This window comes from Dendronephthya gigantea, unplaced genomic scaffold, assembly GCF_004324835.1.
Source record: "Dendronephthya gigantea isolate DGI-Jeju-01 unplaced genomic scaffold, DenGig_1.0 000066F, whole genome shotgun sequence".
Lineage (NCBI taxonomy): Eukaryota > Metazoa > Cnidaria > Anthozoa > Malacalcyonacea > Nephtheidae > Dendronephthya > Dendronephthya gigantea.
The window spans coordinates 216,185-232,500 of NW_021163076.1; the positions used below are offsets into that span (position 1 = coordinate 216,185).

Sequence of the window (16,316 nt, forward strand, 5' to 3'; positions counted from 1 at the left end):
CGCAAATAACGCCAATAACACCAATAACGCTCATAACACCAATAACGCCTAAAACGCCTATAACGCCAATAACACCAATAACGCCAATAACACCTATAACGCCAATAACACCAATAACGCCAATAACACCAATAACGCCAATAACACCAATAACGCCTATAACACCAACAACGCCTATAACACCAATAACGTCAATAACACCAACAACGCAAATAACGCCAATAACGCTCATAACACCAATAACGCAAATAACGCCAATAACACCAATAACACCAATAACGCTCATAACACCAATAACGCCTATAACGCCAATAACACCTATAACGCCAATAACGCCTATAACACCAATAACGTCAATCACACCAACAACGCAAATAACGCCAATAACACCAATAACGCTCATAACACCAATAACGCCTATAACACCAATAACGCCAATACGTCTATAACACCAATAACGCCTATAACGCACATATCGTCAATAACGTTTATGATGCATACGTATATATAGAGCTATAATATAATACCAGTGAAGTTTATATGACGTCATATAATATATAGCTGATTACGTAATATTCATATATTCGTGCGCGAAACATAACGATATAACCTATATATGTGTGTATATATGTGTGTATATGTACATATACCCATAAAAGGTTTTAAGGTCGGCATTTATATCTTATTCTTTCATGTTTGACAACCTGTTTTATAACGATATGAGTGCTGTATGTGTACGTGTATGGTGGCCGAGCGCTGCCATCGCATTTTTTACATTTTTTTGAGTCTAAAAAACTATTTTGAAGTAAAAATATTGTAAATTAAAATCAAAATAAAAGCTAATTGGAAGTTCAATTGAAATTCAAATAAAAAATCAATGAAAATATTTTTAATTTTAAAATGAAATTAAAAATCAAACCCAAATGAAAAACAAATCAAATTTAAAATGAAATGAAAAGTAAATTTAAAATGTTCTTGGCCGAGCGCTGCCATTGCAGGTAGCCCAATATCAGGGTGCGACAGGTGTTTGTTAGATTTGCGGGTATATCATCGAGGCTTTACAACCTGCGAATGGGCGTAATGGCGTTGTGTTCATGGCAAGAAGACAACGAACTAAAGAGCTCCCTTTTAAGCTTTGTTGAGCAGGGTTTGAAAAGAACAGAGATAATAAGTTTTGTTGAGAGAAATTTCCCGCAGTATACGTGGAGTATACGCACATTAGATAGACGACTTCGTCACTTTGATATCTATTATCAAGATAAATACGTGACCGTAGAAACCCTGAGAAATGCAGTAGCAGAAGAACTTGATGGTCCAGGAAAACTACTTGGTTACCGTGCATTACATAAGATCAGACAAGATTGTCATCTAAGGGTTCCAAGAGATCTTGTGCACGCTGCAATGTACGATATTGATCCTGAAGGCTTGGATAATCGAGCTCCAGGATTTAAGAAAAAGAAACAAAAAGGACATTTCACCACCAAAGGCCCAAACTGGGTCCATTCACTCGATGGCCATGACAAGCTCATGGGCTATCAGAACAGCACTTTCCCATTGGCGGTATATGGCTGTATCGACACTGCAACCAGAAAGTTGCTATGGTTGCGAATATGGGTGACCAATTCGGATCCTAAGTTCATAGGCCGCTGGTATTTGGAATATTTATACGAGTCACCGTTGATTTCCTCTTTTATGAGGTTGGACAAAGGGACAGAGACCGGAGTGATGGCAACTATGCATGCTTTCCTTAGAAGAAACCATGGGGATGAAGATGCATGCGACACTGTGCTGTATGGACCATCCACGTCTAATCAAGTGAGTGTCTATCACCAAATAATGGGCTATTGATCCATTTAATATCATCACCCCATACACCCTGGGATGATTTATCGGTAGCCAAATATTTTTCAGCATAAAATTTGAACGTTATTTTAATCATTCATTACTTTGACAGACACTATAATTATTGAAATTATACTTGGCTGACTCGTATAAAGTTTCAAAATGATGTCTGCAATGACAGCCCCCCGCCCCCATGTTGATGGCTGGGGTAGGGTGGTTGACAGGGAATTACCGAAATTTAGGCAAAGTTCCTATGATCCATTTTTGAAAAATATAACGATCCATGTGTTGTGAGAATGGGATGTGTGTAACCTTTCTAGTTTCTGCGAAGCTATGTGTTTCTACAAAACTTATTGTATGACTGTTTCTTAGATTGAGCGGTGGTGGAAAGAACTGCATGAGAGGCTTGAAAAATATTTCAAGGTTCATTTACTGGTTCTAAAAAATGATGGCCACTATAATCCAGAAAATGACACTCACAGGTGAAAGAACCCCTGATGTCACTTTGTTACCATATACAGTATGTTTATCACATTATATTTTGTATTAAATTTATTAGAACTAATTTTCTTTCCCAGGATGCTTCTGGCCATTCTCATGATCCCCCTAATGCAGAAACAGCTAGACATATTTAAAGACACAATTTGGAACACACACCGCATCCAGAAACAGAAAGATGCAGAATTACCTGCAGGAATTCCAAATCATATGTATGGTTTTCCCCAGGAGTATGAGATGGAGGAATGTGGTAAGTCAAATTTAATAAATTAACAAAAATTAGCAGTATCATTGAGATTCCCTTTTCCACTGGCATAGCCAGAGCAAAAATCCCTAGGATAGCAATGCAAAATTCAGCCCATTACCGTTACTCATTCTTGGTAGGGGCTTCATATTTTTCATTTGGTGAATAAGGGGGAAAATACAATGTGTATAAAAATAGTCTCTTGCAAGCAAGGTGGTGTAATTGTTTCCTATTTAAATAAATATTAGGTTACATATTACATTATGTATGAAACAGGAATAAAAATTAATGTTTCCAGCAAAAGCCCTTTGCTTGAAGGGGTATGTGTACAAACCAAGATTGATTTTTATTTTTAAATAGTCCCCTGTCCACTTTAGGTTGGGTTGTTTCAGAAGAACAACTACAAGAAGTTGGAAATGAGTCTGGCGTGTTGGATATAAATGACGATTTCTTGGAACCTGAGTTCAGACAGGCCTGTGAGAGAGTAATTCCTCAACCAGAAGATGTTGCCCCTAAAGACATTCAGAATGCATTTTTGTTTCTAAAACAAAACATAACAATGCCAGAATAAAGAAAACTACTGCATAATGATAATATTTATGTTTGTATGTTTGAATATAGGTAATTGGTGTTCATAATTGCTGATTTGCAACAATTATCCATAAAGGTTGTTTTAATGTAAAACAGGGTGTGGGGTTTAGTGAGTCATGGCCAACTATTGCGGTCATGTGTAAAACATTTTGTACAGTGGCGTTTCCAGATAACCCTGTGAACTCTATGTAAGAGATAACCAAATCAACTGTTTCAAATTTCAACATGGCGACAAGAAATCTTCAACGCGTGGACTACGCACAGTTAAACAATTATTCGTCTGTTGTTTTATACAACAATACGGCGCCTAAAAGACCAAGGAAGACTCTTCCTGATATTTATACGGTTGAGAGGATTATTTATCGACGAAGAATGAACAATGTAAGTGTCAAATCAACTCAATATAAAATACGCTAATTAATTGGAAATTACATAGGCCTAATATTTGTTGTTAAAGCAATGTCTGCTCCGTATTTTTTTAGAATAATGAATATCTAATCAAATGGGACGGTTGGACAATTGATAATTGTACATGGGAACCTGAAAACCATCTGAATGAACAGCTGATAAGGTATAATTGTAATTGTCATTTATTATTATATACACTAGTATAAATAGTATAAAGTAATATGTTTTGTATATACATAACATGAAAACACTCTTAAAGGGGGGTTACAGTCGTAATGTAAACAAACGCTTTGTTTACATTTTGAACTGCTAGATTTTTAAAAATATCATGTACTGGCAGAATATTTAACACTATTTTGGTTCGCTATAGTTGTAAATGAATATGAGCAAGCGTTTATGTTCAGAAAAATTCAAAATATGTGTAATTCGGGCAATTTTCAAATCGCGGAGTCCTCCGTTATGAGCAGAACCGATGCGCAGAAGCTGCCGTAACCTCCCTTTAAGCTAAGGCAAACCATTTACATCATTGCACCTGAATAGATCACTAAATATATGGTGTATAGTAATATACTTGTATGTACTTGTCTGGCATCATTGAAAATATATTTTAAATACTTTTTAGAGGATATGAAAACCCACCAAAACCAAGTGATCAAAGATTACATCACGCCAGTCGAGAATTTTACAACAGCATCTCATCTGGTTTGAAATCAAGATCATTATTAGCAGTATATGTGTCTATGGATTTAGACATCTGGCGATACTGCTCAAGAGGTAGAGGGGACGAGTGCGACCATAAAGGATTTACCCTCTACTCTATCCAAGACCTGACTCGTTTGGCCTTACCAGAACATTGGTGGTATCAGCTCAATGAGCATGGCGAGGGGCATGCTATACAACCTCCCATAAAAATAAAACCAATATTAAGTTGGTCCCCAATGAAACAAATTATGGAGCACAACAAATTGTGCAAAGCACCTCGACTACCAATTGAGAAATTGTGTGTTGACTTACTTAAACGTCCATGCAATATGTATAACTTGTAAATAAAGAATACACTTCTTTGTCTGAAAATCACTAAATATTGTTGCTACATGTATCTACAGTATAATTAGTAGCCTATGACCATATCTGTAGGGATAGTCTGCCAGTTGTTTTACTCCACTTGTTTTAAGGCATCACGATACATTTCTTGAAGGCGACTTAACTTTCTTACTCGAGTAACAATGCCTAAAGATTTTAACTCTTCCCTAAGCTCTGCTGGGGACATTTGCTCTGTATTGATTTGATCTGTATCGTTTTCACTAATACTTATTTCACTTTGTGGAGAGTTTTCCATTCTCATTTCTTTGTGCTTGGCTTTCTTCTCCAGTATTTCATGATCCCAGTATTGAGCTTTTTTCTTTATGTATGATCTTGTTATTCGCTGATGCTCTGAAGTGGCTTCTACTCTTTTTATCACAAGGAGAACATCTCCAGTGGCATCCCACTTGTTAGACTTAGTCAAGTGAATCCGGCGACAGTCATCGTTATTCTTTTCAGTACCTTAAGTACATTGTATAGTTATTTGTGTAATTGTGTTTTGTAATTATAACCTCTGAATTAATTTGATGAAAGACTCTATGTTATGTACAGTAAATAATAAATTACCTTGTCCTGTAAATCTCTTTATACCTCTGTGCATCCTCATAAAGTAGGGGACGTGGTAGACCATTGCGTGCATGTATGGAGTGACATTTTCTTTGCGATAACCTTCGCAAGCTCCCCCAAGTGAAGTAAAGAGGTTCACCCAAGATGTTGCCTGCAAAAATCATGTTTAAACATGTGTACATGGTCAAACTTCGGTGTACAGTAGTTAGAGTGAGTTGTTGACATGGTCAAACTTTCTCTGTCTAAAACACAAACCTTTTCAAAGTAGCTTGTAACATAGTCATCAGAGGGGTTTTGTTTTGCCAGCATTTGGTATAGCTCATTGAAATCCTGAAATTTTCATAAAATAGTCCGATTTCAGATATATATAAAATTATAATAAGAGTTCAATAATAATAATAATAATAATTAGAATAATTAAAGGTAATTATTCTATTAATAATTATTAAACTCTTTGATGTACTGTATATTATGTACCTGTAGTTCTGTATACATATATATAGTGTCTTATTTTCAATTGAAAATACTGTATTAGTTAATTATTAATCTTACTGTAAGAAATCTTTGTTATTCTAAATTATTCTAGGAATTTATGTACAACAACAAACCTTCCAAATTTTTATCACTGTTGCACTTGTGTCTGCCTTAATCACACCCAGTAACTTGTCAGGGAGATCCTTCAGAAGCTTCTTCTTATCACCACCCATCAGACTGGTAAAGTCATGTGTCCCACTGCCTTTGCCATTGGCATCTTTTTTCTCCCATATTGCAAAGCTTACTCCACAGCTATTGATGGCAGATACTAGCGAATCAACATGCAAGCTTGATCTTTCACATGGACGTTTTTTATAATTGTCTGCCTTGTCCCAAGTTAATGCTTCATTCATTAGGTTCCTGATCAAGATATCTATAGGTAAGGCAAAGAGGGAAAATGTGGTACATGTACCGTATACATATGTTATTGATCAATCTATTAATAAATTAAAGTAATACAAACCTGTAATCCTGAGCATCAAATGAAGCTCATCAAGAACAATATTTTGTAATGGGATATTCAGCAACGGTTGGTGGACACAAGATAATTTCATTTGCAAGGCACTCTCCTTGATCTGTTCTAATGTTCTGCTCATGTCACCAGTACTATAATAGTCTTCTGGTTTTGACATATCAAATCTAAAATGCCAGAAAGTAAACACTCTGGTTCTGTGCCTTGATAATTATGAGCCACATACCTATCACATTGTTAATTAAAGTAGTATGCGGTTAATGTGCATTACACACACTAATCAAATTGTTAATTGTAAACCTATTAAGCTTACCTGTTTCCCTTGTGTACAGTACACCAAATACAGGCATGATCCGATGTCGCACCCTTCATGCCAAGAAGTAACAAAAGGAACTATAAATTTATAAGATAAGTACAGTATATATATGCATCACTCAATTCATAATTGCTGCTATAGTGGTGTTTTAGTCAATGGGCAAATGTAAGTCTATTACAAAAGAGTATGTATTTGTAAATTACATAACAGATGATTACATCTGGGTACACTTCAGGCTCACTTGATCATTTGAGCTACCCGATTAACCATTGGTTAACATGTACACCTGATTTCATGGAGGGGATCAAACGTCAAGTGTAATTGTCAGAGATTTATCAACCCATATTGAAAATCACCATGATGTAAAGTTAACATGTATAGTGTATACCTTATAGTCACCACCAAGCAAAACATCAATGGGGATATCAAGTCCATTCACAGAGATTTTACCATCTTTAGCTATGGCATTGACTGTTTTAAGCAAATCAGCAAATGAAGTCTTCAAAAGATTATAACTCTCATGCCCTTTAACCACAGCAACTGTGTGACTACCTATTAAATATGACATGTGCATAATAATTTTAAAACTGTTGTTCGATGTTGCTATTCAAATTTGTCACTAAGCCATTGAGGATCGACAGAGGTAACATCAGTAATGGACTGGGGGGGGGGATGCCAGGGCCCAGCACTTTTGGAGCCCCCGCATAGACCAGTGTTTAATTAGAAATGTAAAGTGTGATAATAATTGAAAATAGATCATTGACATTTGACACCTGATTTTGAGTGGAGTAGAGTTGTAGAATGACATTACAATCTTTGTATATTTTCCTTTTGTGAGTTGTTACATTTCATGATACCTCTTTTTCCGGCGGGGTGGGGGTTACCTTAAAATGTGCCCGGGGCTCCACACATGTTGATCTGCCACCGGGTAAGACTACAACTAATAATTCTACTAATAGTTAGAAAATAGACAATAATGTATAATATTCCCAATTTTATTGATCAGCCAATATGGCATTACTGTAGCTATAGCTAAACAACATCTTACATTCTAACTTAGATCTCTTGTAAACAATAATTACCTTTAGAAGACATTACATCATCCGAGTCAAGCAATGAGAAGGACATAATGACAAAGCTTGTAATTCTGGACATTTTAGCCCCATCTCCACTGATCTTAATTCTTAATTTGCAATTGAGATTTTCTTGAAATTTTGTCAGATCAATCTAAAATAAATCAATCAAAATCCTCAATCAAACATCACAGAATGATCAACTTGTGTGCAAAAAATACATGGAGATTACCTGTTTTGCAATTGTATTTTTTAATTCAGGCAGAAGATCCAGTTGAGCTCCTTCATCTTCTCCCGGTGTTCTTTTAATGTGACAAAGACTATTCAGTTGTGTCTTACATTGCTTCAACAGGTAGGAGCGAGGTAACTCTGTTCCTCCATCCGTCATCGTTAACTCGTGGTAGGCAGCCTCCCCAATGCAGAACTTGTCTGTTATGAAAAGGACCTGTTGGATTTTAATTTGCTCCTCCTCAGAAAGTTCTTTGTAAGATTTCTTCCTATCCAAATCTACCTGGTAGTCAATCGTATGTGATTTGCCATCCTTGTCTGAAAATACCACTGAACTTAGCTTCAGACCAAATGTTTCTGCAAACCAAAGTGCTTTTTCGACATATGTCTTTAGCTCTCGTACTTTCCGCCGTTGCTGCCTTCCTTTCACTTCTGAAATTGGTTTGCCACAGTTTTTGAAACCCTCTTGTTCCGAAAGATTGTCCATGTATTGCCACAAATGTACATTCTCTCGTTTAACTCTGTCCAGGTCGGCTTGTACTTTGGTCAATTCCTCACAGCTTTTGCCTTTTTCCTCTTGTGCCTGCAACAAACTCTGATACAAGTCACTACACCGTTGCTGGAGTATACCATTTTCCGCTTCTAGTGCATCTTTAGTGGCCTTCATATCACATAATGCTTTCTCCAATTCAGCTGCCGTCAAAACTTCATCACTGTGGATTGCAATACTTTTGCTTTGTTTACAAAATGTAACAAAAGAACCGCCTCGTTTCCCGCACAATCCGACTTTAGCTGCTGAAGCATATCTTCTTAACCGTTCCTCGATTCTGCTACAATGTTTCTTGATCACAATAGCATGGTTTTGAGAGAGGAAAAGATTCAATAGTTCGACGAAACTAAAGGTCTTAATACCATTCAAGCTTTGGGTATTTTTAAAGTCATGCCAACGTTTCAGGACATCGTTTGTTATATGTACTGTAAAAACAACTTCTTCAGAATTGACGCACTGCTTACTTACGTATTGAAGGCTATGATTCGTATCGACAACAATATCTCTTTTAAATTTTTCAAAATTGCAATATTTATGAAGTTCATCTGACATTGTTATTCAAACTATTATAATATTCGCGCGCTACTTTGCGGGAATATAACCGGAAGTAAATTGTCCATTGCTTTAACCGCTGATAGCAATGACTGTGTTACACATACCCCACAAACGTTTGCGGCATTGGAAACTAAAGGCTATGGCGATCATTTTGATACTATATAATATGTTGTAAGAGTGTATTTTTGATCAAAAATAAGGATTTGAATCGGGTAGATCGCTTGCCTACTACCACAGGAATCATGGCGTACAATTACTTAGAGCACTCGCTAAAAAGACCTGACTTTGCTGGCCGAAAGGAAACATGCCCCCACTAGTAATCACAACCAAATTTCGCGAGAAGCTAGGGACCATATCTAATTTGTGCACTTCATGTTGGCAAACCGCGACGCATTTATACAATTTTAGATATAGTGAAGCGAAGTTCGATAAATCAGTGGATTTTGATCAAGTTTGTATATAAAGCCTTATGTCTGCGCTTTCAAATTTGAAATTTTAAAAGGAAACATAAGATTATATTTTTAACATTGTTTTATTTAACTAAATTGCTCGTATATACTTTAAGAATACTACTCCATGTTGGCAAATGCGAAATTAGATGTAGTCTTTTTATAAATTTGATGTTTTACCTCGACTCCTATGTATTTTATAGAAGTTTTGGTTAAAATTTTGTTGACCCCATGGGGGCATCCGCTTGCGCCTCGCAGGCTCAATGACCGCAATAGTTGGCCATGGTTAATGGCTAGAAATGGCTAGATATTCTAGCCACAACATACCTGTTGGATACAAAAGTATAGCTAGAAAATTTGAGGGAGTGATTGTGTAGGGTGACATTGTTAGAGAGCTATATGTCACTATATGTAATAATTGGGTAGACAGGACAATATCTGTAAAAGTTGGGATAAGAAATATTTTTAGTCATTGAAAATAAGCTATGAATCTTGGATGGAGGTCAACCATGTGGTGTTTATAATTTATACCACATCACTACACCTTAATTTTATTTAGGTCTACATTCATACACTCAGGCTTTTTTGTTTTTTACATAATATTTTTTACTGATATATGTAGATCACAAACACCACATGGTTGGCCTCCATCCAAGATTCATAGCTTATTTTCAATGACTAAAAATATTTCTTATCCCAACTTTTACAGATATTGTCTTGTCTACCCAATTATTACATATATTTTGATTTGATTTGATTTAAACTTTATTTCACAAGGGTAAAAACACATTACAGCCAGGGGCTGACGAACTTGTGGCCCTCAGAATAAAATATTAGAATCATGCAAGTATATACAATAAGATATATATGATATAGAATAATACAATAGACAGTCTATTCTAAGACTATATAAAAACATGCAACTAGAACACTAGAATTAAGAAAGGTTAAAATGATCGAGATCTATATACTGTTGTAATAAAAATGTACGATAGCTTTTCTTAAAAGTTTTGATATTGGAGCTAGATCTAACAGTCATGGGAATACTGTTCCATAATTTTATTGCTGATACAGCAAATGATTTTCCACCTTCTTTTTCTCGATTGTACCTTGGACAAACAAATGTTATATCGCCGTATCTCGAGTTACGCTGTGATATGTCGCTCACTCTTGAAAATTTATTGGCAAGATAGTCAGGAGCTAAACCATGCATTATTTTATAAACCATGCAGTATGTGTTTAGTTTAAGTTCATCGTCAAATGTTAGCCAATTCAGTTTATTAAACAGAGTAACAGTTCTCTCGTCTCGAATTCTAGCATCCAGAATAATTCTTGCTGCTCTCTTTTGGAGTTTAAATACTCTACGCAGATTTGCTTTGCTTGTAGAAGACCAGATCAGTCCACCGTACATAAACACTGGCTTGATTATTGCATTATAAAATTGAATTCGTTCCTTTAACGGTAGGTAATGACGTATATAACGTAAAAGTCCGATCCTCTTGGACAGTTTTTTACATAATGAATTTATGTGGTCATCAAAGTTTAATTCGTCCTCAAGCGTTACTCCAAGAAGTTTATAGCTACGGATTTGTTGTGGATATTCGCCAGTTTCTGTTACAATGTTCAAAGTTTGGTCTTTAAGAGAAAGTTTTTCTTTTAGTCTTTTACCAGTAATGAGCATTGACTTGGTCTTATCCGTATTTAATCAGAGGCGATTACTGTCTGTCCAGTGTTCAAGGTCCTGTGTACAGGTGTTAATATCATCACGTAAGTTTGCTGCATTTTGCCAGGAAGAGGAGTTACTGATCGTCGTATCATCAGCAAAGATATCTACTATTGCTGGATATGATATCGATTCCGGAAGATCATTTATAAATATTATAAATAGTAGAGGGGCAAGTACAGATCCCTGTGGGACACCATGGGTTGAAAACTGGAATGAAGAAAGTTGATTTTGTATAGAAGTACATTGTTTGCGTGAGGTGAGATATGAGGTCACCAACTTCAGGCTGATATTTTCAAATCCATAAGTATGAAGCTTGCTAATTAATACCTTATGATCTACAAGATCAAAGGCTTTCTTGAAGTCCGCGAAGATTAATCCGTTTATGCAGTTATTATCAAGGTTGTTAATCAATCTATCATAGATATTTATGAGAGCTGTTTCAGTTGAATGATGACGTCTAAAACCTGACTGGAATTTATACAGAATGTTATTGTCCTTGAAGAACGAATAGATAGAATTATACATATGACGCTCTAATACTTTTGACAAAATTGGCAAAACTGATATCGGTCGGTAGTTCGTTTTGTCTGACTTGTCACCGGTCTTGTGTATTGGCGTTACCCTTGCCGACTTCCAGGCCGATGGAAAAACACCGTTTATAATACAGATGTTCATCAATTTAGTCAGTGATGGAGCTATCGCTGGAGCAGCTAGCCTCAACAATCGAGAACTCAGGCCATCAATACCAGTTGCTTTGTTAGTTGAAATTGCCTGTATCAATTCCAGTGTTTGCTGGGTCGTCATTTCCGGGAAAAGGATCTTCGAGGTTAAATTCAGTTTGCTCACAAAGTTGGAGAGGATACCAGGATCATATGCGTTTGTGTTGGAATCAATCAAATTTTTAGCAAGGTTTGAGAAAAAATCATTAAATATCTCGGCCATTTGCGATGGATCTCGTATATGATTGCCATTTTCCTCGAGGAATACAACGCCACCAGTGTTCGTATTTCTGCCGGAAAGATGTCGAATGATAGACCAGAGTTTTTTTGGGTTTTTACTGTTTTCTTGAAATGATTGATGAAAAAATTTCTTTTTTGGCTGATCTAATTTCTTTTATCACCTTGTTTTTTGCCCTTTTAAGATTCAGCCAATCCTCTGGTAGGTTAGAACATTTGGCTTTCTTAAGTTTTTGATCCCGAGATTTGATTAGTTCCAACAGTTCAGGAGTAAGCCATTTAGGTTGCGTATCGTTTCTAATGCGTTTTTTCTTTAGTGGCATATGAATGTCAACTGCTTCGTTAAATAGGCAATACCACGCATCAATGATATCATCGACATCTTCAAAGACAAAGGCCGAATCCCATGGTATTTCACCTAATGTCTTTAAAAATTCAGAGTCATTTAAATTCTTAAGACTTCTATAGGTAATATATTTATGTTTATGACTCTTGGGAGTATTTGGAGGCTGTTTATATAAGCGAACTCCTATTGTAGGCAGATGGTCTGAGATACCAATATCTGGGCAAGAAACATTAAACAATCTGGCCGGCTTATTACTCCAAATATGATCCAAACATGTACCGCTAGCCTGGCCGAGTAATCGATGTTACCAGTTGAGTAAAATTGGCATCTTTCAAAGCTTTTACTATACGGTGTTTCACACAGTCATTGTTCAGGGTATTAATATTAAAGTCGCCAATTAAAATCGTTTCGGAGTTTAACAGATATGCTCTTTCGATATTGTCTACAAGTCTGATGTCTAAATCAGTCTTAATATTTGGAGGACGATAAATCCCAGCCATGAATAGCGATCTTTTTGATTTGAAAGGGCATACTTGTAGCCACAGAACCTCCAGATTAGCCACTTCTAGATCCATTCGACGCTTCACCTTTAATTCGTTGTTGACATATATTACAATACCACCACCTGAACCGGCTGCTCGATCCCGTCTAAAAATATCAAACCCAGGGACATGATAAAATTCATCCACAGTTGTGTTATTAAAAAATGTTTCCGTCAGTACAACAATATCGAGTCGTCTGTGGCCATCGGGGTGTATCATATGCATTTTGATCTCTTCAAATTTGGTCTGATTTAAGTAATTCACATTCCACTGTCCAAAGCGCAAGCCTTTATGAGGAAGATCAAAACTATTAAACTCGTCTGGTCCAGGATTTTGTTCTATATCACCACAGAACAACAAACACACAGAAACATTTAGCTCTGCCAACAGAGCCAGATTAGAGTACCGTAGCAATGATGATATTTGCTTCAAGTATAAGATAACCGATTCGTTTTTAGATGAGGAATTTCTTGTACGGACCATATAAACTTCATAATTTACGACAGAGGCAGATCGTCCGGCTGAAAGCATCCCCAACTGGTCGACAGGAACATTTATTCGATAACTAAATGCCTTTGAAAAGTGATTAGGCTTGAGGAGAATAGTAAAAATTAAAAAAAGCAAGAGCTCTCTAGAAGCATGACTTGACGCCATCTTGAAGCTACCAAGCTATATTAGTGACATATAGTTCTCTAACAATGCTACTCTTCGCAATTTCTCCCTCAAATTTTCTAGCTATACTTTTGTAGCCAACAGGTATGTTGTGGCTAGAATATCTAGCCATTAACACTCACTAAACCCCACACCCTGTTTTACATTAAAACAATCTTTATGGATAATTGTTGCAAATCAGCAATTATGAACACCAATATGGTTCTAATTACCTATATTCAAACTTAAAGACAATTACACCCCTGCATGAACACATGGTTGAGATAGGTGATAAATTTATACATCGGGTGGTGAAAATATCTCTCCTTAGCAAACTGGCTAGGACTTGGGTGTGACAAGTGTATTTGTGGCACCAGCCATGCCAACATGAAAGGACTTTATTGTCTATTCTGTGCCAAGAGCATTGGAGGCTGGGCTAGCCTTTTAGCTGGGATGCCTAAATATCTTTGTTCCCTCTTGCTTCAACACAATTATTTTCAAGCCACCCAATATGAGCATAATTATATTTATATAAATCTTTATTACAAAGTAGTATTATAAATATTAGACTCAATATCTATACTGCCATTAAATTGGTAAACAACTATGTTTTTTTGTTAACATAACTTGAACAACCAACATAACTTAAAATACTTGTAAATGTTTCATAGGTTCATGGTGTCTGTTGTCAAGTTTTTAAAGTGACTGTAACCCAAGAAGTTCACAAAACGTATTGCACTTATGGCTAGCAACAAATTTATCAATGGCAATAGTTGCCAAGTTCCCAGCTGCGAACATAAGTTCTTCACTTTCTGCTATCAATTCCTTTGATGCAATCTCAGGATCGTATAAGTCGTGGCCACATCCCTGGATGTCTACAATCATCAGTTGACCATCTGACTTCTCATACGAGAAATGGGTTAGACTTTCAGCTTTACGACGAACCTCCGAGTCATCACCGCATGGCTCTCCTGTGTTGTTAAGGTATTTGACGAATACCCCTTCAACAAATTCTTCCACAACAACATTGCCTGGTTGGCCCATGAAAACCTTTCGGTATTTCATCGTCTGCCCATACTGCTCTAATTTCTTCTCGTCCTTAAGTTTCTTTCTTAATTGTTCTGCAAAGTTCTTAGCTAGTAGATGCATCTGGACCACTTTTCTGGTATGGTCCTCTACGCTTTGTTTCGTTTTTTCAATTATCGAAATGGCTTCTGGCAAGTATTTTTTTACTACCCACGTGCTTTCTGTGAAACCCTTTGTACTGCTAGTGGCTTTGAAGACCTCCCGAAAGCCACCACTACCCAACGCCTCTTCCTCGACAACAAATTCCACAGTCATTGGATTGGTAGACCATGTCATGGTACCCACGTTAAATTCATGCAAGTCAATTGCAGTAGATGTACCTAGGAAAGGATAAAAGAATATTTTTTCAGAAAAAAAAAACTTAATTCTTTTATTCATTATAAGAAGGTGCAAGGGGTGGACCATTAGACTTTTGAGGGGGTTAGGTGGTGGAAGAATTGCTCTCAGAAGGATTTTTTTCTCTGCCAAGCAGCTCAAGCATTTTTCCCTTGCTGAGGTGGAACTGGTGGCTAAGAATGCTATCACAAGCATTTTGGCTTTTTGTCTTGTTCATGTAGATTTAGGGCTCTGTTACACGGTGCAATTTTCCATGCAACTTCTCTCGCAATGCCATTGCAAAACAAGTTGCACGAGTCATTGCAAGGGTGCTACACGCTGCAATGTGGCTGCAATGCTAAAAATAATTGCTGCAATTGTTGCCAAAAGTAGAACTAACTTCCACTTTGTGCAACACTTGATGCAACTTGTCTCGCAATGATTTTGACCATTGCAAGGCATGTTACACGGCACAATGGGTCGTGCAACATATCTCGCAACAGCATTGCGAGACAAGTTGCATGAAAAATTGCGCCGTGTAACAGTGCCTTTACAGTAAGTAAAACTTCGTTCAGTGGACACAAGGGTGGATCCAGCAGAAGAAATTGCAGTGCATTGGTAGCCACACCCAGTCAGGGGGTCCAGGCTATCTCCCTAGTAGAACTTTGAAATTTTGTACCTTCCAAATGTGATTTCCTGCATTTTGGAAGGTCATTTCCAGATAATTTCAAAGAGAACATACATCCTTATCTTAGAAACTACTGGACATGAAAACTTCAATGTGCAAGATATTCTTTAATTTCAACCATACTCATATGATATATATTGTCTTTAACTCTAGGTCCAGGTATATATATTTTTTCTTGTGTCCGACTCTCCAGGTATATATATTTTTTCTTGTGTCCGACTCTGCAAGATATTTTCCCCAAAATCCTCCACACCTCCCCTCTTTCAAAAATCTAATGGTCCACCCCTAAGGTAATATTTATAAGAATTATCCAGCATGCAGTCCCAAACTTCTATTTAAATAAAATATATATAAGAAGAAATTTGGTAAAAATAGAACCTTCTTTAACAATAATATACAAGAAGAAATATATAAAAATTTTTGCGATTGTCTGAGGGTACCTTTAATGACTGTCCCCAGCTTAAACATGTCTAGGACGGACAAGCTTTTAGGATATGCTGTGGTTGTAGTATTCTTCGCACATCCTTTTTTCGGTGTAGGCTGAGGTGTTGTTGACCTGTCCGGTGATCGCTTGTTTTTTGCTTATAAAGGACGTG

At 36.7% G+C, this 16,316-nt stretch overlaps 1 protein-coding gene across 1 annotated transcript; it reads left to right on the plus strand.

Annotated features, from left to right (window-relative positions):
- The first annotated feature begins 1,080 nt into the window (after positions 1–1,080).
- LOC114530783 lies at positions 1,081–3,155 on the plus strand. The gene is made up of 4 exons (XM_028552403.1): positions 1,081–1,815; positions 2,215–2,324; positions 2,421–2,590; positions 2,962–3,155. Exons 1-4 carry the CDS (start codon positions 1,081–1,083, stop codon positions 3,153–3,155), a joined length of 1,209 nt encoding a protein of 402 aa, XP_028408204.1.
- Positions 3,156–16,316: the final 13,161 nt, after the last annotated feature.